The sequence below is a fragment of the Musa acuminata genome, chromosome BXJ3-6 (genome assembly GCF_036884655.1).
Source record: "Musa acuminata AAA Group cultivar baxijiao chromosome BXJ3-6, Cavendish_Baxijiao_AAA, whole genome shotgun sequence".
NCBI lineage: Eukaryota > Viridiplantae > Streptophyta > Magnoliopsida > Zingiberales > Musaceae > Musa > Musa acuminata.
In genome coordinates, this window is record NC_088354.1 from 25,338,091 (window position 1) to 25,364,996 (window position 26,906).

Below are 26,906 nucleotides of genomic sequence, written 5' to 3' on the forward strand. Positions count from 1 at the left end.
GCACTTAGATACAAACTGAGAATTAGCTTTTGCATCATAATAGTTTTTATTGAACGAACGCAGCTTTCGGTTTTAATCGATGTAAGATTTCCGCTGCACTAATTCACCCCCCCCCCCCCTCTTAGTGCTCTCGATCCTAACAATTGGTATCAGAGCGGGGTATTTCTCATTTCGGATTTACACCCGAGAGAAATGGCTCTTCAAGAGGGCTTTTCGATCTTTCGTCCACCGTTCTTTAACGGATTGGACTATACTTATTGGAAAACTCGAATGAGAGTTTTCTTGATTTCTCTAAATCTGGATTTATGGAATATCGTTGAAAACAGTTTTCAACTTCCCTCTAAATTGATGAACGAATGGTCGGATTTAGAGAAGAAGTATTTTTCTTTAAACGCAAAAGCTATGAATGCCTTATTTTGCGCTTTGGACAAAAATGAGTTCAATCGGGTTTCTTTGTGCTAAACGGCTTTCGATATTTGGTGCGCTCTTGAAATCACGCATGAGGGAACTAGTAGAGTCAAAGACTCGAAAGTTAATATTTTACTGCATGATTTCGAGCTTTTTCATATGAAACCAAGCGAAACCGTTGTTGACATGTACACCCGTTTTACGGATGTCGTCAATGGTTTAAAATCACTTGGTAAAAACTTTTCGGATTTTGAACTCGTTAACAAAGTTTTGCGCTCACTTTCTAAAACGTGGGATTCAAAAGTAACTGCAATACAAGAAGCTAAAAACCTAAACAACTTACCACTTGAAGAACTAATTGGTTCATTAATGACATATGAAATGGTGCACAATGCACATGATGAACATGTTGAACACAATTACCTTCCAAAGAACAGGAAGGATTTGGAACTCTGGACAAATGAATGCCACTTGAGCGATGACTCAAGTGATGAGGACAATGATGAACAAAACAACCTTCGAAAGAACAGGAAGGATTTGGGACATAGAACATTTGAAGACCACTCGAGCATAAGCTCAAGTGATGGTGAACTTAAACTACAAATGAAACGAAAATTAAAAAGCAAAAAGAATCGAACTACTTGCTTTAAACGCAAGAAGAAGAACAAAAATTGGGATGAATCGAGCTCCTCCGAAGAAGAGAAAGTCAACAAAAGCAAGGCGGCAAACTACGCCTTAACAGCCTACAATGATGAGGTAATCGAAATCCCCCTAATTTATTTTGAAATTACTTGATGCTTTCATGATGTATTTTTCTCTTTTAGTTTAGAATTAATTTTCTTAAAAATTACATGTTAAAAAAAAAATATTATTATGATCATACTAAGTAATTTCGAAAATGATAATATTACATATTTTATGATAAACAAATAAAATGATCTTGATTGAAAATATGATATCATGGTTAAGAAGTAATAATGCGTATTACGTTGATTTCCATTGTTATTTCTCGATTTTGATTAAAGATCATGTTTGATTTGAAGAAATGCATAATGATGAAATTAAATATTTTGATTAACAATTTTATGCATGAGATTTTAAGCCGATGATAAGCATGTGTTATTCTCATGAGTATATTTGAAAAACTATGGCAAAAATGTGCTCGAATGCATGAACGTGTTAAGATTATTTTTCGGACATTCTTGATTCAATGTTCAAAACACTTAATTGCCATGATGATTTTACACTATAACATGTTGGAAATTATATGTTTTGGATACATAAATTTTTATGATCATGAGCATGTTTTATCTTCATAATTGAACTTGAAAATCTATAGCAAAATCTTATCCGAATGCATGAAAGTACTAATTTCATTTTCGGATTCACTTAACAATTGGTATCCTAACAATCGGATTTTCTCATACACTTTTGAAAAATATTTTTCTAAAATGGATTTGATGAAATGATTCCTGCTTATAAATTTCATCTTGAAATATGAATGATAGTGTCTTTGCTTGCAAAGATTTGTTTCACATACATATCTCCTATGATTCATGTGCAGAAAAAGAATTTATAAATCATAATACAATGAGATTTCTTATGCAAAAATAAAGTGCTTTTGTGATTTTTTTTGCTAAAGAGAATAATTGTTAAAATCATGATCTTGATAATTATAACATGAAGCTCTTTATAAATCAAGATCGTTCATTGTGCTCCCTACATTTATCAAAAAGGAGTTCTTCAAATGAAATGCAACTTGTCTTTTGATTTCATAATATTTTGTGAATTTCGAAATTAATTTTAATGACTTGATTATGAGTTTCAAGTTGACGATTTGATTTGAATAAGTTATGTCTAAATCATAATCATGATCTTGCAAAATTGAAATCACAAATAATATCTTTTGGTATTCATGAATTGATACTATAAGTGCCATATTTGAATTTTCATCATGTTAAGATATCAAGAACTTGCATCGTAATTCTACTTGATGATATCTTGCCATGTGATGAAATGCTACAATTGATAAACACTTGAAATGCAATCCTCTATCTTATTGATTTTTCAATAAATCTATGCTTGTCATATATGAATTTATTGAATGTAATTTTGAGGATGATTTCAGATTTGACAAATACTTGATTCGTATTTACGACATAAGATACACTTTAAATATGAATCATGCTTCAATCATGTTAAATGCTTCAATCATTTTCTATCTCTAGAGTTCTCGATTTTGATGAAATAGTAATAACGTTATTCATGTTATGAATCTCAAAAATGATAATATGCTTCATGTGATAATATGAATACACGAAACACTTATGATATGATTTTGATACAATTCCGTGTATTCATAAAATATTTATCTCCTCATCCAATAACTTTTCTTGATATTCCTTATGAGATGAAATGAAATAATGCATGAAATACAAATGAGAAGTTATTGATCATGCATGGTAGGATATAATTTGACAAAATTGATACCATCATGATGTGAAACATTTATGATTTATGCATGCAATACTTGTGCTTTCTAATTATGATGTGATGTATTACAAATCATGATTTAAAATGTTATGAGTGCTAAGTTACACATTTTGAGAAGAAATTGCTATATTGAAACATTAATGTAATTATGAATGATGATATGATATTATGCATGTAATACTTCAACTTATGATAATGATGCATGCAATGATAAAATATTCATGATGAAAAATTGTCTTGACATTCATAACTTGATTATTCATCCTTTGTCATGATTTTGAAATCGTTGTAAAAGGAAAAAGAACTACAAAATTGTATTCTTCCTTTCTTTTTAACGATGACAAAGGGGGAGATAGCTAGCTTGCACAAGTCAAGAAGATGCAAAAACTTGATTACTAGCTTGCCTATCTTAAGTAGCAAAAATTGCTAACTTGCTTATTTCAAGAAGCAAAAGTTGTCTTCTTGAACATCACCATCTTGAATATCTCAAGAAGCAAGACTTGCAACCTGCACATTACAATAGGAAGCAATAATCATGAGCCTACACAAGAAAGTTATCTTGCATTTGCTTTCGAGGTTTTTGCTAACTTGTATATTGTAAAAAATTGCTAGCTTGTAGTCTAAAGAGAAGCGAAAAGTTGCTATCTCAAAAGAAGCAAATGTGCTATCTTGCCTATCTCAAGAGGCAAACATGCTAACTTGCGCATCTAGCAAAGTGGACAAAATTTTCATATTTCAAGAAGCAAGAGTTGCCTTCTTGAACATATCTAATTTGCTAGCTTGCATGATGTAGAACTTGCTATCTTGAACATCTCTAATTTTCATACCAAGTTCTATCTTGTATGCTATAAAACTTGCATATCTAAAACTTGATAGCTTGAATATTCTAAGCATGAATCAACACTTGCTATATTTTCTAGCAAAATTGCATGATGATAAAACTTGATATTATGTTTTTCATGCAATGAGTTGAACCAATATCACAAACACTTGATTGTGATACTTCTCCTTTTTGTTGATGACAAAGGGGGAGAAGTATGTTGATGAAAGTATGTTGATGACATGACATGTGATGCATAAGTTTATGCATATGTTCATGTTGACGTGTTGCAAGTATTCATGATGAATATTGCAATGACTTGAATTCAGTTTGAATTCAAGGTTCTATCAATATGGCATATTGATAGGGGGAGTTTGTTTAAACTCCGGGAGTTAGGTTTAACTCCGTCATCAAGTGGTTGTCATCATCAAAAAGGGGGAGATTGTTGAATCTCGTATTTTGATGATGAAACTACTTGATATATGTTTATGATTTAATCTGCGTTTTGAGTGACGCAGGGTGCTTCGATCAGGATGAGACAATTAAAGCAGGAACATCATGTTGTGCCGGAGGAACATGTCAGAAGATTGGACGTCGGGCCGGTGGATCGGTCGACGTATCGACAGAAGGCTTCGGGTCGTGGACTCGGGCATCGGGCCAAGAAGAGCGGGTATTGTGCCAAGGATATCAGAATTGCGAAGTCAACTGGCCGATTGGGCAATAGGCTGCAGGAAAGGACGATGCGCCGAAGAATCGGACGAAGCGTCGAGGGACCAATGACATGCCGGACAACTTGGTTAATTGCTTAGGATTAATTGTCTTGATCGAAGTTTTTGTTTTAATTGTGCAGGATTAACTATGATAACGATGAAGACATAAAGCGAAACAAAGTGTCGGAGTCAAGCGCGAAGGATTTGTTGCGAGTTCGAGAGTTCGACGGAAGTCCGAAGGTTCGTCGGGAATGTTACCGGAACTAGCCGAGAATGAGTTGGGAGCTTGTCGAAGGGTTTTTCGGAAGCTCGCCGGAAGGTTCGTTGGGAGTTCGCGGAGCTCGCCGAGAAAGATCGGAGCTTGCCGAAGAAGCTTGTTGGAACTTGCTAAGAACAAATCGTGAAGTCTAGGAGCTTGCCGGGAGTCCGCAGAATGGTTTCCGAGAGTTCATCGGAAGACCGCCGGAAGTTTGCCGGAAGCTCGCCGGAAGAAGTCTTGACTTGCGGACTTTGTAATAGCTTAGAAAATATATTTAAAATCATAGTTAGCACATTAATTAGGGTTAGGATTAGGTGTTAATCCTATAACCCAAGTAGGGGCCAATTAGGCCCAAGTTCGGATTGGTTTGGGCCAAGTTTGGAGCCAAACCAAGTGAGCTGAAATAGTGAAAGAGGTGGCACCGCCCCAGCCAAGAGGTGGCACCGCCTGGGCTAAGCCTCCCAGCGAGACTAGGCGGTGCAACCTCCCCAGCCAGGAGGTGGCACCGCCTGAGCTCAGTCTTCGAGCAAGACTGGGCGGTGCAACCTCCCTGACAGAGAGGTGGCACCGCCTGAGCTCGGTCTTCGAGCTCTGGCAGAGAGGTGCAACCGCCTCAGTCAAGAGGTGGCACCGCCTGGGCTCAGTCTTCGAGCTCTGCCAGGCGGTGCAACCTCTCCAGTCAAGAGGTGCAACCGCCTGATCCCGGAATTCCGGGATTTGATCGTTTTGAGCTCCAAATTTGAATTGGGTTGGGGCCTATAAATACCCCACCCATTCAGCACTGAAAAGATACAGATCCACACCGAATTCTTGATCTTTTCAGTGACTCTAAGAGCTCAAATTTGTGTAAAGTCCTAAAGTTCTCCTCTTCTCTGTTCTTCAAGTCTTGAGTTGTAAAGAGAGGAGAGAAAGGATCTGTAAGGGTTGTCTCCTGAGCCCGTCAAAAGGAGAGAAACTGTAAAAGGGCAGTTGGCCTTCACCCATTGAAGGAAGGCCCCTAGTTGACGTCGGTGACCTCGCCGGTGGAGGAAGCCAAAAGTGGAGTAGGTCAAGACTGACCGAACCACTCTAAATCTCTGGTTTGCGTTTATTTTGAGCACTTTATCATTACTGCAAACCTCCTACATAGCCACTGCTCTCTACGCTTTTACGAACAAGTTTCTAAGTTCTAATCTTTCTGAATCTGCATTCAGACGTAAAAAGGTGTTTTCGTACGATCTTTCTGTGCAGTTTACGTTTACGTCTTGATTCTATTTATAACTACAAACTATCTTCTGCGCTTTTACGAACGAGTTTCTGTGCAGTTTACGTTTACGTCTTGATTCCATTTATAACTGCAAACTGTCATCTGCGCTTAGACGCCAACTGCGTTTAGACGCAAACTGCGTTTAGACGTAAACTGTGTTTAGACGTAAACTGTGTTTAGACGCAAACTGCGTTTAGACGTAAACTGCGCTTAGACGCAAACTGCGCTTAGACGCCAACTGCGCTTAGACGCAAACTGTGTTTAGACGCAAACTGCGCTTAGACGCAAACTGCACTTAGATACAAACTGAGAATTAGCTTTTGCATCATAATAGTTTTTATTGAACGAACGCAGCTTTCGGTTTTAATCGCTGTAAGATTTTCGCTGCACTAATTCACCCCCCCCCCTCTTAGTGCTCTCGATCCTAACACTCTCAAGTGGTCATCTAAAGTTCTAAGTGTTATATCCTTCCTGTTCTTTGGAAGGATGTCTTCTTGCTCTTCATGAGCCTTACATGTCATTTCATAGGTCATTAATGACCCGATTAGTTCTTCAAGAGGGAAGTTGCTTAAATCTTTAGCCTCTTGAATAGCAGTGACTTTTGGGTCCCAACTCTTAGGAAGGGATCTTAGAATCTTATTTACGAGCTCAAAATCCGAAAAGTTTTTGCTGAGTCCTTTTAGACCATTGACTACATCCGTGAAACGGGTGTACATGTCGCCAATAATCTCGCTCGGTTTAATTTGGAAAAGTTCGAAAGAGTATATCAAAAGATTGATTTTTGATTCTTTCACTCTACTTGTGCCTTCGTGAGTCACTTTGAGTGTATGCCAAATATCAAACGCGATTTTACAAACTGAAACACGATTAAACTCATTTTTATCAAGCGCACAAAATAAGGCATTCATATCCTTTGCATTAAGAACGAAAGTCTTCTTCTCCAATTCATTCTAATCGATCATTGGAAGAGAAAACTTCGAAAATCCATTTTCGACAAGATTTCAAAGTTCAAAATCCATTTAAATAAGGAAGATCCTCATTCGGGTCTTCCAATAGGTGTAGTCCGTCCCATTGAACATGGGTGGACGTGTAATAGAATGGCCCTCTTGGTTTCCGGCGTATGCTATCTCTCTTGGGTTTTAATCCATTTGAGAGTGAACCCCGCTCTGATACCAATTGTTAGGATCAAGAGCACTAAGAGGGGGGGGGGGGTGAATTAGTGCAGCAGAAAACTTTCGACGATTAAAACTGCGTTCGTACGATAAGAGCGATTTCGGTAGAAAAGTCAATTCGTAAATCACTTTAACTTGTGATCAAGCAAGATGCAGTTAAAGTGAATCTATAAAAGCAGTTTGCAGTTATGATGGAAATCAGAATGTAAGTGCAAACTGAAATATGATGTTCGTACGATAAAACTGATTTCGTCTAAACATCGATTCGGAAAATACTGAACTTTGAAACACGATCGTAAAAGCACAAAAGGTAGTAAGCTATTGAGGAGGTTTGCAGTAAAGATAATATGCTTAAAATAAATGCAAACCAGAGAGCACCGTGATTTTAGAGTGGTTCGGTCAATCTTGACTTACATCTACTTCTGGCTTCCTCCACCGACGAGGTCACCGACGTCCACTAGAGGCCTTCCTTCAATAGGCGAAGGCCAACCACCCTTTTACAGTTTCACTCCTTTTGACAAGCTTAGGAGACAACCCTTACAGAATTTTCTCTCCTCTCTTGAAAGATCAGAACTTAGAAGAAAAGAGGGAGGAGAACTTCTAGACTTTACAACACTTTTGAGCTCTAAAAATCACATAATAAGATCAGGATTTTGGTGTTTTTGTTGCCCTTTCATTGATGAAAGGGTGGGGCATTTATAGGCTCTAACCTAGTTTGAATTCTGAGCTCAAAACTATCAATTCCCGAAATTCTGAGGTCTGGCGGTTGCACCGTCTGACTGGGGCGGTTGCACCGCCTGGCAGAGCTTGAAGACTGAGCCTTTGGGCGGTGCCACCTCCTGTCAGGGGCGGTTGCACCTCCTGCTAGAGCTCAAAGACTGAGCTCAAGCGGTTGCACCTCTGTCAGAGGTGGTTGCACTGCCCAGCCATAGCTTGGAGACTGAGCCCTGGGTGGTGCCACCGCTGACCCAAGCGGTGCCACCTCTGGCCAAGAAATCTAGGTCCGAATGGGTTGATCCATTCGGCCCAGTTTGGGTCTATTAAGGGCCCAATTGCCCCAAGATTAAGTTAATGGGATCACCTCCCATTTCTAACTTAATCATCATGCTAACTACGAATTTCTTAAGACATTTACTACAGCTTGCTTCCGGTGTGTCAATCGCTTCTTCCAGCGAACTTCCGACGAACATCCAACGAACCTCCGGCGATTCTCTGACGAACTTCCGACAAACTCCTGGACTTGCGACGATCCACTTGGCAAGTTCCGATGAGCTTCTTTGGAAAGCTCCTGGACTTCTCGGATTTGTTCCCGCAGAACCTCCGACGACCGTCCGGACTTCCGTCGAACTCTCGAACTCCCAACGTGATCATAGTCTTGACTCTGGCGTAACTTCTGCTGCATGTCTTACTTTCATCATAGTTAATCCTACACACTTATCTCAACATATGGATTAGATAATAAATGACAATTGACGTCATCATCAAAATCCGAGATTCAACAAATAACATGTTGGAAATTATGTGTTTTGGATGCAAAATTTCCATGATGATAAGCATGTTTTATCTTCATATTGTGTTTGAAAATCTATAGCAAAACCTTGTCTGAATACATGAATTTCATTTTTGGACTTTCTTGATCCTAACAATACTATCTGAATACATGATTTTATATTTATCTTCTGGACTTAATGGAGCTTTCATGAGCCTAAATGATTTTATATTAATGTATCAAGTTTATTTCATATCAATGCTCCATGATTTTTGACATATGAAAATGCATCTCTCATAGATTTATCTTGAATTTTTAATCGAGAAAGGGATTTGATTAAATGATTCTTTCATATGAATTCCTTCTTGATGAAGGAAGATTTCCTTTCAAGATGAACACTTGCATAGATTTAATTCACATGTATATCTTGATCCGTATAAAAATGAAGCATGATTTAATCTCTTATCCTTTTGTTTAACTTCATTTAAGTAAGCTCACAATGGCTTTCCTCCTTTATGCAAATAGATAATGACAAATAAAAAGGAAAGTATAATAAAAGCTATCTCCATGTCATGTTTCCTTGAAATGTTTGTATAATTGGTATCCTATCACTTATTATTAAAAAATAACATGAACTTTTCTATGACATGAATCATTACCGCACTTATGATTGAAATATGCTTAAATTGTTCTCCTTTTTGTTGATGACAAAGGGGAAGAAATATATAGTAAATTGATGATAGATAGAATTGCTATAATTGCCAAATTTACATTATGTTAAGATATCAGAGAAATATGTGGTAAATTGATGATAGAGTTACTATAATTTCTATGATTGTCATATTTGCATTATGTTAAGATATCAAAAGCTTACATCACAATTTTACAAATTGATATCTTGTCATATGATGAATTGCTATGATAGAATGAATTACTATACATAGATCTTATATTTGAAAATTTTGCATTATGTTAATATATCAAGAGCTTGCATCGTAATTTACAATGTTGATATCTTACCATATGATGAATTGCTATGATTGCTATCTTTCACATTTGAAATATGAAACTTGAAAATGGATGACATCCCTTGACATCATTTTCAGAGAGAAACATCATGATAGGAATTATGATGAGGGTATTGATAAGTTTAAATGAACTTAACTTATCAATATGTCTCTTGAATTCAAAGGCTTTGAATTCAAGAATAACTTATCTCAAGTATGACATATAGATAGGGGGAGTTAAGGTTAACTCTGTCATCAATTGATTGTCATCATCAAAAAGGGGGAGATTGTTGAATCTCTGATTTTGATGATAAAGTCAATTGTCATTTGGTTATCTAATCCGTATGTTGAAATAAGTGTGCAGGATTAACTACGATGGCAGTAAGACATGCAGTAAGTGTTGAGTTGGAGTCAAGACCAAGATCACGTTAGGGGTTCGAGAGTTCATCGGAAGTCCGGACGGTCGTCGGAGGTTCTACAGGAACAATCCGAGAAGTCCAGGAGCTTGCCTTAGAAGCTCGTCGGAACTCACCAAGAGGATCGTCGCAAGTCCAGAAGTTTGCCAGAAGTCCACCAGAGCATCACCGAGGGTTCATCGAATGTTCACCGGAAGCTCACCGAAAGAAGCGATTGACGCACCGGAACACAATTTGCAGCATTAATGTCTTAAGTGTCATGGTTAGCAGGTAGATTAAGTTAGAATTGAGAGGTGTTCCCATTAACTTAATATGGGGCCAACTAGGCCCTGAATAGACCCAAATTGGGCCGAATGGATCAGCCCATTCGAACCCAGAATTCCTGGCAGGCGATGGCACTACCAAGGCCGACGGTGGCACTGCCTAGGAGACTTGGTCTCCTAGGAATTCTGGGTGGTAGTGCCGCCCCTATCAGGCGGTGGTACCGCCGGCAGTTATTACTGCCAGGCAGTGGTACCGCCCTAGTCAAGCGATGGTACCGCCCAAACTGAGCGGTAGTACCGCTCAGTGTCAGATGCCAGGCGGTAGTACCACCCAGTTATGGTGGTGGTACCGCCAGGACCCCGAAAATCTGGGAGATGACACTTTTGAACTCCAAATTCAAACCAGTTGGGACCTATATAAACCCCACCCTTTCCTACATGAAAGGGCACCGAAAGCTTGTGTTTATTCTGAGAATTTGAGAGCTTAAAAGTGTTGTAAAAGGCTAGAAGTTCTTCTCCTTCTTTCCTTCTAAGTTTTGATCATTCAAGAGAGAAGTGGAAATCTGTAAGAGTTGTCTCCTAAGCCCGTCAAAAGGAGTAAAGCTGTAAAAGGGTGGTTGGCCTTCGTCTATTGAAGGAAGGCCTCTAGTGGACGTCGATGACCTCATCGAAGGAGGAAACCAAAAGTGGATGTAGGTCAAGATTGACCGAATCACTCTAAATGTCGGTTTGCGTTTACATTCTGCTCTCTATCTTAACTGCAAACTGCCTCCATTGCTTTACTTCAACTATACTTTCGCTTGATCTTAAGTTGAAGAACTTTCCGAAATGGTTTTTTATTAAAAATGCTTTTATCATACGAACGTCGCTTTAATCGTCGAAAGTTTTCCGCTGTACTAATCCCCCCCCCCCCCCCCCCCCTTAGTGCTCTTGATCCTAACACATTAAACGAAACCTCATTTCTGTTTCTCAATTCTGCAAACAGAATCATACCTCAATTGAATTCTTTCATAACTCCTTTCTTGTCAAGGATTTGAGCACGAGGGCATCCTTAGTCCGAGGCCAGAGTAAAGATAACATTTACGAATGGCCATCAGTTCCACAAATCATCCAACCCACTGCCTACTCTTCAGTCGCAGCTTCAACTGATTTGTGGCATCATCGTCTTGGTCATCCCTGAACTTTTATTCAGTAAAAATTGTTTTCCCATTATTCTCTTCCTACGCTTAAAACCAATAACATTATAACTCATTGTGATGCTTTTTTAAGTAATAAAAGTCATAGACTTCCCTTTGGAAAATCCTTCTTATCCTACTCTAAACCCCGTTATTTACACTGATGTTTGGGGCCCTGCTCCAATTACTTCCTTTGACAAATTCAGATTTTATGTTATTTTTATAGACTATTTCACCAAATACATATAGTTATACCCTCTTCACCATAAATCTGAAGTTTCAACAGTCTTTACCAACTTTCAGATTGGTCGAGAACTTCTTTTAGTCTAAAATTAAAATTGTTTACTCTGATGGTGACGATGAATATCAAGCCCTCACATCCTGCCTATCTGCTTGTGGTATATAACACCTTAAGTCACCTCCACACACTCCTCAACTCGTCAGCTTTTCTGAACGCAAACATCGACATATAGTTGAAACTGGTCTTACACTCTTACACCAAGCCTCTATGCCACCAACTTTTTGGACTACAACATTTCAGGCTGTCGTCTACCTCATTAATCGTATGCTCACTCCAGTCCTCGAGTATGAGTCATAATTTAAAAAATTATTTCGTAAATCCTCAAACCTTTAAAAACTCAAAGTATTTGGATGTTTATGTTATCCATGGCTCCGTCCCTATGCCTCACATAAGATAACATCAAAATCTAAACCTTACATTTTCATTGGATACTCCCTTGACCATAATGTCTTTCGATGCTATGAACCCCAATCTCGAAAAGTCTTTACGTCCTATTATGTTATTTTTATAGAGACTACCTTTCCGTTTCACAACCTTGAGTCTCCTGCTGTATGACCTACTCCATCACATATACATCATTTGAGTACGCCATCAATCTCATCAACTGAGTCTCCCATACTATTATCCAGTCCTTCTCCTCGAGATCCACACTCTCTCCTTCTCCCGGTGCAACAGCTCCTCACCCCCTCCATTGTGCCTCTCCCTTCTTCACAAGGTTCCCCAACGACTGAAAGCATTCCCTCGGAATCACAATCACTACATTTATCCTCTCCTGGGACCAATGACACGGAAGTCCCACAGCCTATCCTAATCCATGTTGGTGCCCCTCTACCGTCTATACCTACAACACACCCTATAGCCCCTGGACATCCAATGATAATACGCTCTAAAAGTGGTGTCTTTAAACCATGACAAATCCTTGGCCTACATACCATCACAATATCCTCGTCAGAGACCACTGAACCTACCACAATTACTCAAGCCCAAAAATCTCCATATTGGTGTAAAGCCATGTGTGCAGAATATGATGCACTCATCCATAATTCTACATGGACCCTTGTACCCTCTCATCCCATACAAAATATCATCGGGTGTGAGTCTTTCGAATTAAGCGGAACCCAGATGGATCCGTAGCTAGATATAAAGCACATCTAGTGGCCAAAGGGTTTCATCAATGACCTAGTGCTGACTTCACAGAGACATTCAGCCCTATTGTTAAACCCACAACAATCCGACTTATTCTGAGTTTGGCCATCTCACAAGATTGGCATTTACGTCAACTCGACGTTAACAATGCCTTTCTATAGGGGACCATAACTGACGATGTCTTCATGCAGTAGCCTCTTGGCTTCATCCACTCTCAATATTCAAAGTATGTTTGTAAACTACAAAAAGCTATTTATGGACTTCGTCAGGCTCCAAGAGCTTAGTACACCGAACTTGGCTCGTTTTTGGTATCAATTGGCTTCATCAACTCCAAGTCTGATACCTCCTTATTTCTCCGTCACCAAAGTGGCAATATAATATATCTTCTGGTATATGTAGATGATATTATTATCACAGGCAACAATCATATGGAAATCAAGGTATTCCTCAAGCATTTAGCAGATCGATTCTCCCTTAAAGATCAAGGTGTTAGGATCGAGAGCACTAAGAGGGGGGGGTGAATTAGTGCAGCGGATATCTTTTAGCGATTAAAAACAAAAGCTGCGTTCGTTCGATAAAAATCAGTTTTGAAGCAAAAGCCGACTCAAAGATAACTTATGACTAAGTGCAGTTTACGTCTAAACGTAGTTTACGTCTAAACACAATTTACGTTTAAATGCAGTTTGCGTCTAAACGTAGTTTTACGTCTAAACGCAGATTTACGTCTAAACGCAGATTTACGTCTAAACGCAGATTTACGTCCAAACTCAGTTTACGTCTAAAACGCAGTTTTACGTTTAAACGTAGTTTACGTCTAAACGCAGTTTTACGTCTAAAACGCAGATTTACGTCTAAACGCAGATTTACGTCTAAACGCAGATTTGCGCCTAAGCGCAGTTTGCGTCTAAACACAGTTTGCGTCTAAGCGCAGTTTACGTCTAAACGCAGCTTACGTCTAAACGCAGTTTGCGTCTAAACGCAGTTTGCGTCTAAGCGCAGTTTACGTCTAAACGCAGTTTGCGTCTAAACGCAGTTTGCGTCTAAACGCAGATGACAGTTTGCAGTTCTAAATGAAATCAAGACGTAAACGTAAACTGCACAGAACCTTGTTCGTAAAAGCGCAGAAGACAGTTTGCAGTTGTAAATGAAATCAAGACGTGAATGTAAACTGCACAGAACCTTGTCCGTAAAAAAAAAAAGCGCAGAAGATAGTTTGCAGTTGTAAGTGAAATCAAGACGTAAACGTAAACTGCATAGAATTCATTCGTAAAAGCGCAGAGAGCAGTTTGCAGTTTGTAAATGGAATTAAGACGTGAACGTAAACTGCACAGAACTCGTTCGTAAAAGCGCAGAGAGCAGTAGCTATGTAGGAGGTTTGCAGTAATGATAAAGTGCTCAAAATAAACGCAAACCAGAGATTTAGAGTGGTTCGGTCAGTCTTGACCTACTCCACTTTTGGCTTCCTCTACCGATGAGGTTACCGACGTCAACTAGAGGCCTTCCTTCAATAGGCGAAGGCCAACTACCCTCTTACAGATTCACTCCTTTTGACGGGCTTAGGAGACAACCCTTACAGATGTTTTCTCTCCTCTCTTTACAACTCAAACTTGAAGAACAGAAGGAGGAGGAAAAACTAGCAGTTTTGAGCTTTAAGAACCACTGAAAAGATCAAGATTTCGGGTAAGTTCTTGCTCTTTTCAGTGCTGAATGGGTGGGGTATTTATAGGCCCCAACCCAATTCAAATTTGGAGCTCAAAACGATCAAATCCCGAAATTCTGGGATTAGGCGGTTGCACCTCTTGACTGGAGAGGTTGCACCGCCTGGCAGAGCTCGAAGACCGAGCTCAGGCGGTGCCACCTCTCTGCCAGGGAGATTGCACCGCCCAGTCTTGCTCGAAGACTGAGCCCTAGGCGGTGCCACCTCCTGGCTGGGGCGGTTGCACCTCCCAGTCTCGCTGGGAGACATAGCCTGGGCGGTGCTACCTCCTGGCTGGGGCGGTGCCACCTCTTTCACTATTTCAGCTCACTTGGTTTGGCTCCAAACTTGGCCCAAACCAGTCCGAACTTGGGCCTAATTGACCCCTACTTGGGTTATAGGATTAACACCTAATCCTAACCCTAATTAACGTGCTAACTATGATTTTAAAGACATTTTCTAAGCTATTACAAAGTCCGCAAGTCAAGACTTCTTATGGCGAGCTTCCGACAAACTTCCGGCGATCTTCCGATGAACTCTCGGAAACCATTCTGCGGACTCCCGGCAAGCTCCTAGACTTCACGATTTGTTCTTAGCGAGTTCCAACAAGCTTCTTCGGCAAGCTCCGATCTTTCTCGGCGAGCTCCGCGAACTCCCAACGAACCTTCCGGCGAGCTTCCGAAAAACCCTTCGGCAAGCTCCCAACTCATTCTCGGCTAGTTCCGGTAGCATTCCCGACGAACCTTCGGACTTCCGTCGAACTCTCGAACTCGCAACAAATCCTTCGCGCTTGACTCCGACACTTTGTTTCGCTTTATGTCTTCATCGTTATCATAGTTAATCCTGCACAATTAAAACAAAACTTCGATTGAGACAATTAATCCTAAGCAATTAACCAAGTTGTCCGGCATGTCATTGGTCCCTCAACGCTTCGTCTGATTCTTCGGCGCATCGTCCTCTCCTGCGGCCTATTGCCCAATCGGCCAGTTGACTCCGCAACTCCGATATCCTTGACACAATAACCGCTCTTCTTGGCCCGATGCCCGAGTCCACTGCCCGAAGCCTTCTGTCGATACGTCGACCGATCCATCGGCCCGACGTCCAATCTTCTGACATGTTCCTCCGGCACAACATGATTTTCCTGCTTTAATTGTCTCATCCTGATCAAAGCATCCTGCGTCACTCAAAACACATATTAAATCATAAACATATATCAAGTAGTTTCATCATCAAAATACGAGATTCAACACAAGGAACCTTGAGCTATTTTTTGAGAGTGGAAGCAACATACACATCTTCCGGGCTCTTCCTATCATAACAAAAGTATATTCAAGATCTATTATCTAAAATAAACATGCAAGATGCAAAGGCAGTTACAACACATCTGTCTACTAACGAGTCGCTCAAACTCTATGATAGAAGCCCTACTACAAACCCAACTCAATACCGTCAAGTCCTTGGCTCCTTACAATTCTTATCTCTCACCCGTCCAGATATCTCATTTGTGGTCAATAAATTATCCCAATTCATATATCGACCATCTACTATGCATTGGTCTGCAGTCAAACGAATATTGTAATATCTTCACGGGACTATCAATCATGGCCTCTTTTTCTATAAACACTCCCCCCTTCATCTCCACGCCTTTGCTGATGTTGATTGGGCAGGGAATTTTGATGATAGAATATCCACATCGGGCTATATTCTCTTCTTTGGACCTAATCCAATCAGTTGGAGTTCCAAGATGCAAAAGACAATTGCACGTTCTACAACTGAAGTTGAATACCGTGTCATTGCCACCGCTACTGCAGAACTCAATTGGGTCATAAATCTCCTCAAAGAACTTGGCATCAACATCACTTCTACTCCTATAATATATTGTCACAATGTCAGAGCCATTTATCTATATGCCAATCCGGTATTCCACTCACGCATGAAATACATCGCCATCGACTTTTACTTCGTGCGAGAATAAGTTATCAGACGTCAACTACGTATTTCTCACGTACATACGGTTGATCAACTAGCAGACTCCCTCACGAAACCTCTCACCCGTAAATTGCTTTCATCACATCGATCTAATATCAGTGTCCTTGACAAAAGCACCATCTTGTGAGGGCATGATAACAGTCAAGATCTCTCGTAATAACAACCTCAACAACAACCAAGATCTCTCAAACTACATGAGGAAATATCATACATCTGTTAAGGAAGATCCTCCTCTATTGAGAAACATTCTCTCTTATAACATGTATAAATAGAGAATATTATGTTTTGTTTTCATCTCAATGTAATCTTCTTCTTTGTATTTCATTTCTATCACATCTAACTCTTTAACTCAAGATAAGAGAGATACCCTCAAACTCGGTAATTAACCAAGATTAAGTCTCTAATTCAATGTTATGCTTGCAGTATGTAGTCTACTCGGTGCCGAAACCTTCAGCTTACATATTACGCATCTGTTCTACGTGTGTCAGGAGTCTTCGTCGCAACTACGACGCATAGTCCCACGTATCAGCCCTGCATGGCCTTCAACGACACGTGTCAGTCGTAGTAAGCGGATTAAATAATCCATACACGACTCTTGAGTGTTCTGTACTCCGCGGGGATGAGAAGGAAGAGCAGCAAAGATGTCTTCTCTGGTTACTTGGGGCACCGGGGAACGCTATTCGATCCCTTCTCCACTGACATCTTGGACTGGGACCCCTTTGCGAGGCTGGTTTTGGGACGCCGGCCGGCGCGCACCAACGTGGAGTGGCGGGAGACCGCGAACGCCCACATCATCACCGCCGATCTCCCCGGTACGCCAAAGCTCCATGCATCGTGTACTCTCTTTTCTTGTGTCGTTTCGGTTTGACTGTGTAGGTGTGCGCAGGCGTGAAGAGGGAGAGGTGGAGGACGGCAGCGTGCTGCGGATCAACGGAGAGATGACGGAGGAGGTGGAGCAGGGGGACACGTGGCACCGGTGGAGCGGCGGAGGAGGAGCTTCAGCCGGCGATTTCGGCTGCCGGAGAACGCCAACATGGCGGTGATCACGTGGACGCTGGAGAACGGGGTGCTCGCTGTCACCGCCGCGGCCCCCAACGGCCGCACCATCGACGTCGCCTTGGCTGCATGCACAGATAGGAACAATAACTCGCTGTACAAACAGTACGTGTCGTACATGGATGCATTTTCGTACGTGGGGTTGTATACGGTGGTGGATGCTTTGTCCTCCTAATATATACGGATGGTACTCCGCTGCAACATCGGTTGCATGTAAAATAGTATTTTGTCTTATATATATTGTGCTTTGAAAAAAAAAAAGGGTAATTTATCGAAAAAACTCTTACTAGAGAGCTTTTATGAGTTCTCATATTTAGTATTTAGTTTTTATTAGGAGTTTTTTTTCAAAAATTTTGAAAATGTTTTTGAATGGGTTGTTTAAGTCTGATGGACGATTCGATTAGGATCGATGATTTGGGCTGGGTCGGATCCTTCACACTTAAGTTACAATTCAGGTTGGTTATAGGTTATCATGATATTCGAATTATACTTGTTCACTGTAATTGTTCACAAAAATATTAAATAATTTTATTTAAATAATGTATTTAAATTATATATATATATATATTTTTTAATTTATCATAAATAAAAATTATTACTATAATTATATTGGTATTTAATTTTTCATAATTAAAGTAATTAATAAATATTAGAAAATGATTATTTTTTTAAATAAGTTAGATAATCAAGTTTAATTTATTTTAAATTTGATAAATTATGTAATTAGTGCTATGATAAATTTAGGATAATTTTATATAGAAATTAATATATTTTTAATATATTTTGTGAATGAGTATGATTCAAGTATAGCGATTTTTGGAACAATTCAGGATAGTTTTGTGTAAAAGTTATATATTTTAAGAGTTATTCTTATTTAAATTTTATAATTAATTATCTTAAAAATATTCAAAAAATATTAATTTCAAAATAAATTAGGTAATCGGGGTTGTTTTAATTTTGAGTGTCATTAAGTTAATAAGATAAAAAAAATTTATATTTTGTTTTATGATAAATTTAGGATAATTTATAAATGAATGTAATTTAAATATTATAATTTCTTTGGATAATTTAAGGTAGTTTAAGGTAAAAATTAATATATTTTAAATTTTTAGTTTTATGATAAATTTAAAATAATTTTATATAGAAACTAATATATTTTTAAATATGTTTCTTGAATGTCATTCAAATGTAACTCTAACATTTTTGGGTATATTAAGATAATTTTATATATTTTTAGGATAATTTAAGTTTTTTAGTTTTATAATAAATTCAGGATAAATTTATATAAAAATAATATATTATGTGAATAAGTATAACTTGAGCATAATTATTTTTTTAGATAAAATGTGAGGAAGCGCAAGTGAAGGATGATAAGGAGGGAATGGAGGAAATAGTGGAATACGGGTGGAAGGAAAAAGAGGAGGGTGATGGGGTGAGGGAGTTGGAGAGAAGTAAAAGGATGAGGAAACCAACGAGGAGGAGGAGGAGGAGGAGGAGGAGATGACAGATTGGGAGGATGAGACAGTTTTAAAAATAGAGCCAAAGAAAGAGAAGGAAGCGAAGATGGAGTGGGAGGAGGAGAGAAGTAAGCCACTTGGACTGCGTAGAGAAAGAAGAGAGACAGAGGTAATTTAAAAATTTCAAAGGATAATCTAGATTTAATTAAATTAAATTGAATAATTAAGGTGTTAAATTGGTGTGGTCCGATTCATTAAAAAAAAATCTGTTTAGTTGTAAAAATTTTGAGTCAAATATAGTCAAAGATAATTATCATCTTGCTCATATGGTAAAAGCCTATTAGTAGGAATTTTTGCTGGATAAATTACTTTACAAAATTTATCATTTTAATTATTAATCAATAGCTAAATGATAGTTTATATGGAAAAATTATAGTTTTCTGTTTGATTAATTTGTTGAAACGATTATGATCCACTTGAATAATTAAATGATGACGAATTCATTTTCCATCAAATTGGATGTAGTATTGTTAGAATAATTAATAATGAAACAATTTTTATATCATAATTTTCAAATTGATTTAAAGAACTCTTAAAATAACTCAAAAATTAATTGATTTTTATATCACATTTTCTTCATGAACGGCTGAATAAATCTCATAATGTTATATTCATAGATAAAACTGTGTCACGATTACTTATAAAATTAAGATAAAAGGTATAGGAGATTAAACGATCCAATCATTAGATTAATCATCTAATTACAGACGAAATTACATTTAAAAGTATGCTGCATTGTATCTAACCACTTTCAATCTTCCATCATAAATTTAATGTATTAGACAAATATGATATATAATGATTTTTTATTTTTAAAATATTTTAAATCGAATTTGTTACGTGTCTTTTATTCAAATGTATAGAGAGCACCATATTTCGTCAATCTTTAATAAATCAGTTGGATACGTGTGCCAGTGATTTTATTTTTTTTAATATTTTAATGAATTTTAAATCGAATTAATTATATAAATCAGGTAATAATTGACATGACATATTATTCATTGTTTTAAGGGTCACCCGTGGTAGATCATTCTAAAAAGAGGGATGTTTGAAACGTCAACCGGGCGTGCGCCTGATTCAACTCGGGGTTGGGTCGAGCCGATTTATTCTCTCGTCGGATTGAACCAGATGGTCTCAAGTTCAACACCAAACGACCCCCGGCACCCCGGCACCCCTGCCCTAACCGCAGACTCTCTTTCTCCCCAGTGACTGCGGCGTATCCTCGGTGCGCGGCGGCAGCTTCTTCCGCTCCTGGTATCTCTCTCTTTTTATTCTCCTCCTCTTTCTCCTTCGCCGTCGCGCAGTCCCTTCTCCTCCCTCCTCCCTCCTCCTTCCTCCCTCTTCCTTGTTCATAGCAGCCCCCGGCTCCCCGCCTCGTCACAGCCCGCCCTTTCCCGATCCCTCTTCCCCGTTTCGTCGCAGATCCTAGTTTCGCTCGGGCGAGCCTCGGGGATTTGGCACGACTGGACTGAAGGGTAAGTGATGAATTGTTTCTGATACGGAAGGTATATTGGTAAAAGAATCAGACCCGTAGGGGAAGCAGTCGTCGATAGAATCCCTAAAGCCTCATCCTCCTCCGCCTCTCTCTCTCTCTCTCTCTCTCACTCACTCACACACACACACACACACACACACACACACACACACACATCGAGCGTCTTCCAGTTTCCAGTGCCTCTCGCGCACGTCTTTTTGCCATATTGCAGTGAGTTTTCTCCTCTTTACTATACAGAAGAGTAGGCATCGCTGATCTCTGCGGACAATGATGGGAGAAGTCCTTCTTGGCTTGCCGGGGCCGTGGGCGGAGGATTACCGCGAGAAGGCTGATCATTACACGACAAAGATTGGGGGATTGCCGGTGCGTAAAGTTTCGAACTTGATTATTTTTGGAGGTTTCCAGCTTCATCTTCGATGAGATTTTGCTCAAAAGATGTAATATTGGGTTGTCCATGCGATCTTTTCGTTGTTTTATAAACATCTCCCTTTCAACTCGGTTATTGGTTCTTTTTCTTGTAATTTCACGGTGAGTTATAGGGAACATGGTGGTTTGCCTTTGCAGGATTGGCCCATCCCAGAAGTGGATATTAGCCGTGAGCTTCTTCACTGTAGTCTATGTGGAGGGAGGCTCTCACTTGTGGCACAGGTAGTTTGTTGTTTTCTTACTCTAGTACATCAAAAGCATTTTTTAAAATCTGGAATCAATAAAATTTTGCATGCAATATCATTAATATCAGGTTTATGCTCCTATTTCGTTGCCAAAACTGAACATAGAGGATCGTGCAATATATATTCTCGGTTGCCTGGCCCTGAATTGTGGTACTGACCCTCGAAGGTCTGTTCAGATTGGTTTGTTAATCTTGGTTCGTTAATCTTGGTTCTAGTTTCAGATCAATCATGCTTGTAAAAATGAATACAATTTGCACACAATCTTGCAGCTGGCGAGCTCTTCGAATTCAGAAGTACCATGAGGAGACGAAACCGAGTCTTACTTCTTCAAATGCTGTCTCATTGGAAAAAGAATCTGTTCCTGCTCCGAGAGTTAACAGCTGGTTGGAGGACAACATGTTGGGTAATGAGTCCAGCAAAGTCAACGACGAGAGTGACAGTGACACAGAAATGGAGGACTTAGCACGGGCTCTTTCGGAAGCTGCTGCTCTAGCCTCGAGTTCGAAGAAACAAAATGGCCACAAGAACACGGATGCATCTGCCAGAGGTACAGTAGCGAACCCTAGAGTGGAAGACACCGGTGTGCCAGGTACTTTTCCTTGTGTTACTTCTGATCTTACCGAATAAGAGATGAATTTAGTGATGATATTATATGCCAAAAGGTTGTGATTGCCGAATAGTTGGTGTTCCTGTTTTCCTACTTTATCAGGGAAGTTCCATATAATTGTATTTTGAGCTGCATAAAGTTAAAGCTGTTGTGATAATTTGCATTTTTCTTTGGTTGTAGTTCTCCCTTGTTTCTATATCTATTCCCAAAAGGTCGAGTCCTCTGGTGATATGGATGCTGTTTGTTCTGGTTACACATCACTTTCTCTCAAAAACCATTGTGCTTCTCCTGATACTGAGGATGAAGAACAATGGGAAAGAGAAACTTATGAGTATGATAGAGCTTTAGGTGCCGATAGAACTTATTTGAAGTTCAAGAAACAGATGGATGCACACCCAGAGCAGTGCCTCAGGTACATTAATTTTATCTTGTCCTTTGGTGTCTCCATGATGGCCGGTCAAAGAACTTTTAACTTGAGTACTTACATCCTTAAACAGAAAACTTGTTGGTTAAAATTGACATGCCTGAAAAGGGAAAGAAAAATACATAATCCTGTGGTGCTTTTCTTTTTATTTCTTTTCTTTTCTGTTGGTTGCCTTAGGTGCACTTTCAGCTGTTACATCTTGTACTTAACTAATTTTCAATTTAGTGATGGAGAAATTTTGAAGCACAAGTTGCATCTATCATGGTTGCCTATTAGGTATATCAGTTTCCAGTTTCCTTTTGCGTTGAACTAGGTTGTCGTAACATGACAATAGGCTTTCTCTACAAAGAGTTTCTCTTTTATTTTTATTTTTCGAAGAAAGCCAAACATAAATAGTTCTTCTGCATAAGGTAAAAATACTCATGGAAAATTTGTGCCTCATACTTTCGCATGTACGATTCTTCTATTGAATTTTCTTGGCACTTTTGTTGATCCTTTTACTGTTCTTCTGTGACTTCTTTTACGTAGGTATTCCTATGGCGGTAATCCTCTTTTTGCTAAAACTAAATTACCGAAACCTGACATTTGCAAGCGATGTGGCTCGTCATGCATATATGAGATGCAGTTGATGTCCCCCCTATTATATTTTCTGCAGCAAGCTGTTGATGGTTCATCAGCTTGTTCAGCAGATGGCTGGAGTTGGATAACTCTGATTGTATATACCTGTTCCAGGGTAAGTCCTTGTTGGTTACACTCTTTTGAAGGTTTAACAATTGAATATAAAACTTTTACTGTAACAGCCAATACTTTTTAACAACTTGAACAGTTTTCCTTTATTGGAAAGATAGAAAAATTTGCTTTTCATATTATGCTAAATAATTTTTCAGTGTGGCCTACTTTTCGTTTACATCAGAGAAGACTTGTAAAGTAAAAAAAAATTGAGTGTTTGATAATTCAACTTTAAAGTCGTAAGACCTGATTTCAGCAGTTTTCAGTCCATTAATTGTGCTGGTAGTTACAAAATTGTGACAATGTTAGAACTGAAATTGCTGACAAAAACCATTAGCTCGAGACATATTAGCCAAAAACCATTAGCTCAAGACATATTAGACAATCTCCTAGTAGGTATTGAGATGAATTCTTGATTAGTAATTCTCATTTAATGATTCGTACTAAATGTTCTTATAATTAGGGCCATATAAAACTTCTTACTTTAGTTTTTTTAATAATGAAATAATCATACATCAAAATGAACCACAGATGTGATTTTAGATGGAAATTAGAGATCAGGGCAATAGATGGTAAAACTTTGAGCCACCTTCCCATCTGCTGGGTTTTCTGCTTATGTGTAGGCAGTGATTTAAAAAGCGCTAGGCGCCAAAAGGCGCCAAGGTCCACAAACGCCCGAGGCGTTAGGCGCTCGCCCGAGCGAAGCGAGGCGCTAAATTATAAAAATATATAATATAATTATAAAAATATATAATATAATTATAAAAATATATAATATAATTATTTAAAATTATCTAAATTATAAAAAATATATAATATAATTATAACAATAATTTCAAATAAATAAAAATTAACAACATTAAAATCAAAATAATATATTATTAATCTATTAACAGAAAATTAATCATTTCAAAATTCAAATAAACTTAATATTAAGAGTATACTGAGCCTGATGGAGAAATGAGGAAGCAGCGGCGAGTGGCGGCAGCAGCGGCGGCAGCAGCAGCAGCGAGCGGCGACAGCGGCAGCAGCAGCGACAGCGGGAAAGGGAAAGGGAGCGGAAGGCGCGAGCAGCGGGAGGCCTCGAAGGAGGCGCGAGCAGCGGGAAGGCTCGCGGGAGGGCTCGCAGGAGGCGCGAGCAGCGGGAGGCGTGAGTAGCGGGAGGGCTCGAGGGAGGCGCGAGCAGCGGGAAGGCTCGCGGGAGGGCTCGCAGGAGATGCGAGCAGCGAGAGGGCTCGCGGGAGGCGCAAGCAGCGGGAAGGCTCGCGGGAGGCGCGAGCAGCGACAGCGGCGAGCAGCGGCAGCGGGAGCAGCGGCAGCGAGCGACGAGATCGCGATCGGGATCAAGAGCGGCAGCGGCAGCAGGTTAGTGTTGGGTTAGGATTAGGGTTGGGGTTATATCGGTTTAGTTGGTTCGATTGAACCAACTAACAACCGAACCAGGACCGAACCAGACCTAAAATTCTGGTTCGGTCGCCTTGGTTTACCCAGGCGCTCGCCCGAAGCGCCCAGCGCCTGGGCTCGGGCGAGCGCCCAGGCGGCGCCTGTTTGAAGCGCGCCGCCTGGGACATTAGCGAGGCGCTCGGGCCTCGCCCGAGCGCCTAGGCGAGCGCCCGAGCGCCTTTTGCAATCACTGTGTGTAGGAGTACCTTCTATAATAGGAAGGTGCAGCTGTTGGGCTGTTTTTCCCAACTACACATGGATCCTCTTTGTCTAAAATAGGGTGTCAGATAAAATATTGACAACATATTATCGAAGTAATGACATGTAAAAGGAAGGAGCTAGCCTTTTTTGATAATATGAAAGGAATGTGTGAATTATAATTAACTGTTGATTTTCTAATGCGGTTCTCATCAGGTTGAGTTCCCCATTTTTATTTTTATTTTTGTATGCCCTTAGTATAACTTAGTCATGGTTTGTTAGAAAACTTCACATCCTTCATATCTTATTTTCATATTCAACTATGAAGAATCATTTCTTTTTGTTGCTTCATCTGAATCCTGGACTTGATTGGCATGTCCATTTATGCCAACGATACTTGAGTCATCCTTAATGTTCTTCCATCATCATAATAGTATGTCTTTTTGGTCTTAGGACGTGATCTTACTAATAAATGAAAAACAAGAAAATCAATTGATGAGAGATGTCCTTGGTATATGTTCACAAATTGGCAGACTAACAAATAAATAAGTTGCTGGTATCTCTAGGCAGCACAACATTCTCCATAGGTTCCTTGATGCACTATTGAGCAAGAACGTAGAAATAATTATAAAATTGTAATGTTATTAGGCTATCAGACACTTGCATTTATCTTCAGGAAATTATAGGTCCATTTGGCTACCAGTCCATATGCATGTGAATCATCCTGTTGGACCACCTAGAGACTTCACAGGACCTTTTTGCATATCTGGGTGGTTCATTCAATGTATTTATCAGCACACAAGGTGACCATTGATAGGCTCCAACCTCACGTCTTCCTTTCCTAGTATGTTTCCTTCATTTGAAGTGTTTATTTATTTGCTCAGTCACTTGAACAAACCAAGCAATCATGCTAGATATAAATTGCCAGATCTATTCTGTGGATTAGTCTGTCAAGAGATGACATGACTAATGTAGTGCCACAACATTTTCAAATTTAAGCTACAAACTTTGTAACTTTTGTTGCAGAGTTGCTGTTCATTCAAAGAGTCAACAGAGAGTTGCTGTTGGGAAGTTGCTGAGGAGGCTATCGTCATTCAGGATGATTAAATTATTATTTCTGCGGTCCAAAAATCAGACTGCATATCCAGTGTGCTTGTTTTTGTGAGGAAGTCATTTTTTGAAATTATAACAGTGCATTACTTTGGCACTTTCTCTTGTCTCTTGCACAATGCTTTCAGTACTAGTTGATTTTGGTGGAATGCTTTGTGTAAGGGCTTATATTTTTTGTAGTGGTAATCCTTTGTAGTAATAAAGTTCTTATGTAAGATCAATCTGCTCCATGGTTTTCCATCGTTCCTTTGTAGTAATAAAGTTCTTATGTAAGATCAATCTGCTCCATGGTTTTCCATCGTTCCCTTTTTCCTTGTCATTTTACAGCTGCCATGTGCCGTGGGAAGACCATCTGATGACTGGTATTGCATGGATCTTTGCTTGCTTTCGAGTTAATTCCTTGGACGAAAACCTTTTGCCAGGGATGTGCTTGTTGTCCGTTGTTGTGATCCTGTGTAACCAAAAGTCAATGTCTTTCTTCAGCTGAAACCAAGGAGACCAGTGTGCAGGCTGGAACATGTCATCAGCATGGACAACCAAGAACTGCTGCAGTTGAAGCCAGTTATGTCGAACCAAGTCAAGAATCTGATTCTTCAAATTCCCTCACAATTTTTATGCCCGTTGGAATCTAGTTATCAGTTGGAAAATAAGTTCAGAAATGTGTGCTAGCAGCTACTTTCTTATTCCTGTTGATCTCTTCTTCAAGTTGGCTGCGAATCCATGCGGTGTTGAATGTTTTCTGGACCTGTTTGAACCCATAAGAAGGAACATAAGAGGGTGGAATTCTCTCATCGCTTATGTCGAGCATCACGTGGTTCAACAATAACAGAGGCAAGGAGACTGGAATACCCTTCTTCCTTGAAGGCCTATGGTTTACAAAATTTGCACAAAAATTTAAGTTAGAAATATTGTGTTCATTTAAGAGCACATGATCATCATCCTGTGTTGGATGGTCGGGTATTACATCCAGAATAAACTTCTCATTGCACAAAGACTCACTGGGGTACGAAGAAGTCGATGTATATAATCAATCTTGCATCAATATTTAGATGGGTTGCTTTCGTGA

The 26,906-nt window shown here is 39.4% G+C and overlaps 2 protein-coding genes across 4 annotated transcripts; both read left to right on the forward strand.

Moving 5' to 3' along the window:
- Positions 1 to 17,209: 17,209 nt before the first annotated feature.
- LOC135641410 (17.8 kDa class I heat shock protein-like) lies at positions 17,210 to 17,633 on the forward strand. Its single transcript, XM_065156768.1, has 2 exons — positions 17,210 to 17,402; positions 17,467 to 17,633. Exons 1-2 carry the CDS (start codon positions 17,210 to 17,212, stop codon positions 17,631 to 17,633), a joined length of 360 nt encoding a protein of 119 aa, XP_065012840.1.
- A 2,647-nt stretch (positions 17,634 to 20,280) lies between these two features.
- On the forward strand, positions 20,281 to 26,119 carry LOC135639883 (uncharacterized). Of its 3 annotated transcripts, none has more exons than XM_065153872.1 (8): positions 20,281 to 20,417; positions 20,896 to 21,021; positions 21,223 to 21,306; positions 21,398 to 21,495; positions 21,599 to 21,918; positions 22,117 to 22,348; positions 22,889 to 23,093; positions 25,757 to 26,061. In XM_065153872.1, exons 2-8 carry the CDS (start codon positions 20,926 to 20,928, stop codon positions 25,835 to 25,837), a joined length of 1,116 nt encoding a protein of 371 aa, XP_065009944.1. In that variant the 5' UTR covers positions 20,281 to 20,417; positions 20,896 to 20,925; the 3' UTR covers positions 25,838 to 26,061. The 3 variants fall into 3 exon arrangements, with proteins under 3 accessions (XP_065009944.1, XP_065009945.1, XP_065009946.1); XM_065153873.1 differs by having other exon boundaries at positions 20,305 to 20,638; positions 25,757 to 26,119; XM_065153874.1 differs by lacking the exon at positions 22,889 to 23,093 and having other exon boundaries at positions 20,305 to 20,638; positions 25,757 to 26,119.
- Positions 26,120 to 26,906: the final 787 nt, after the last annotated feature.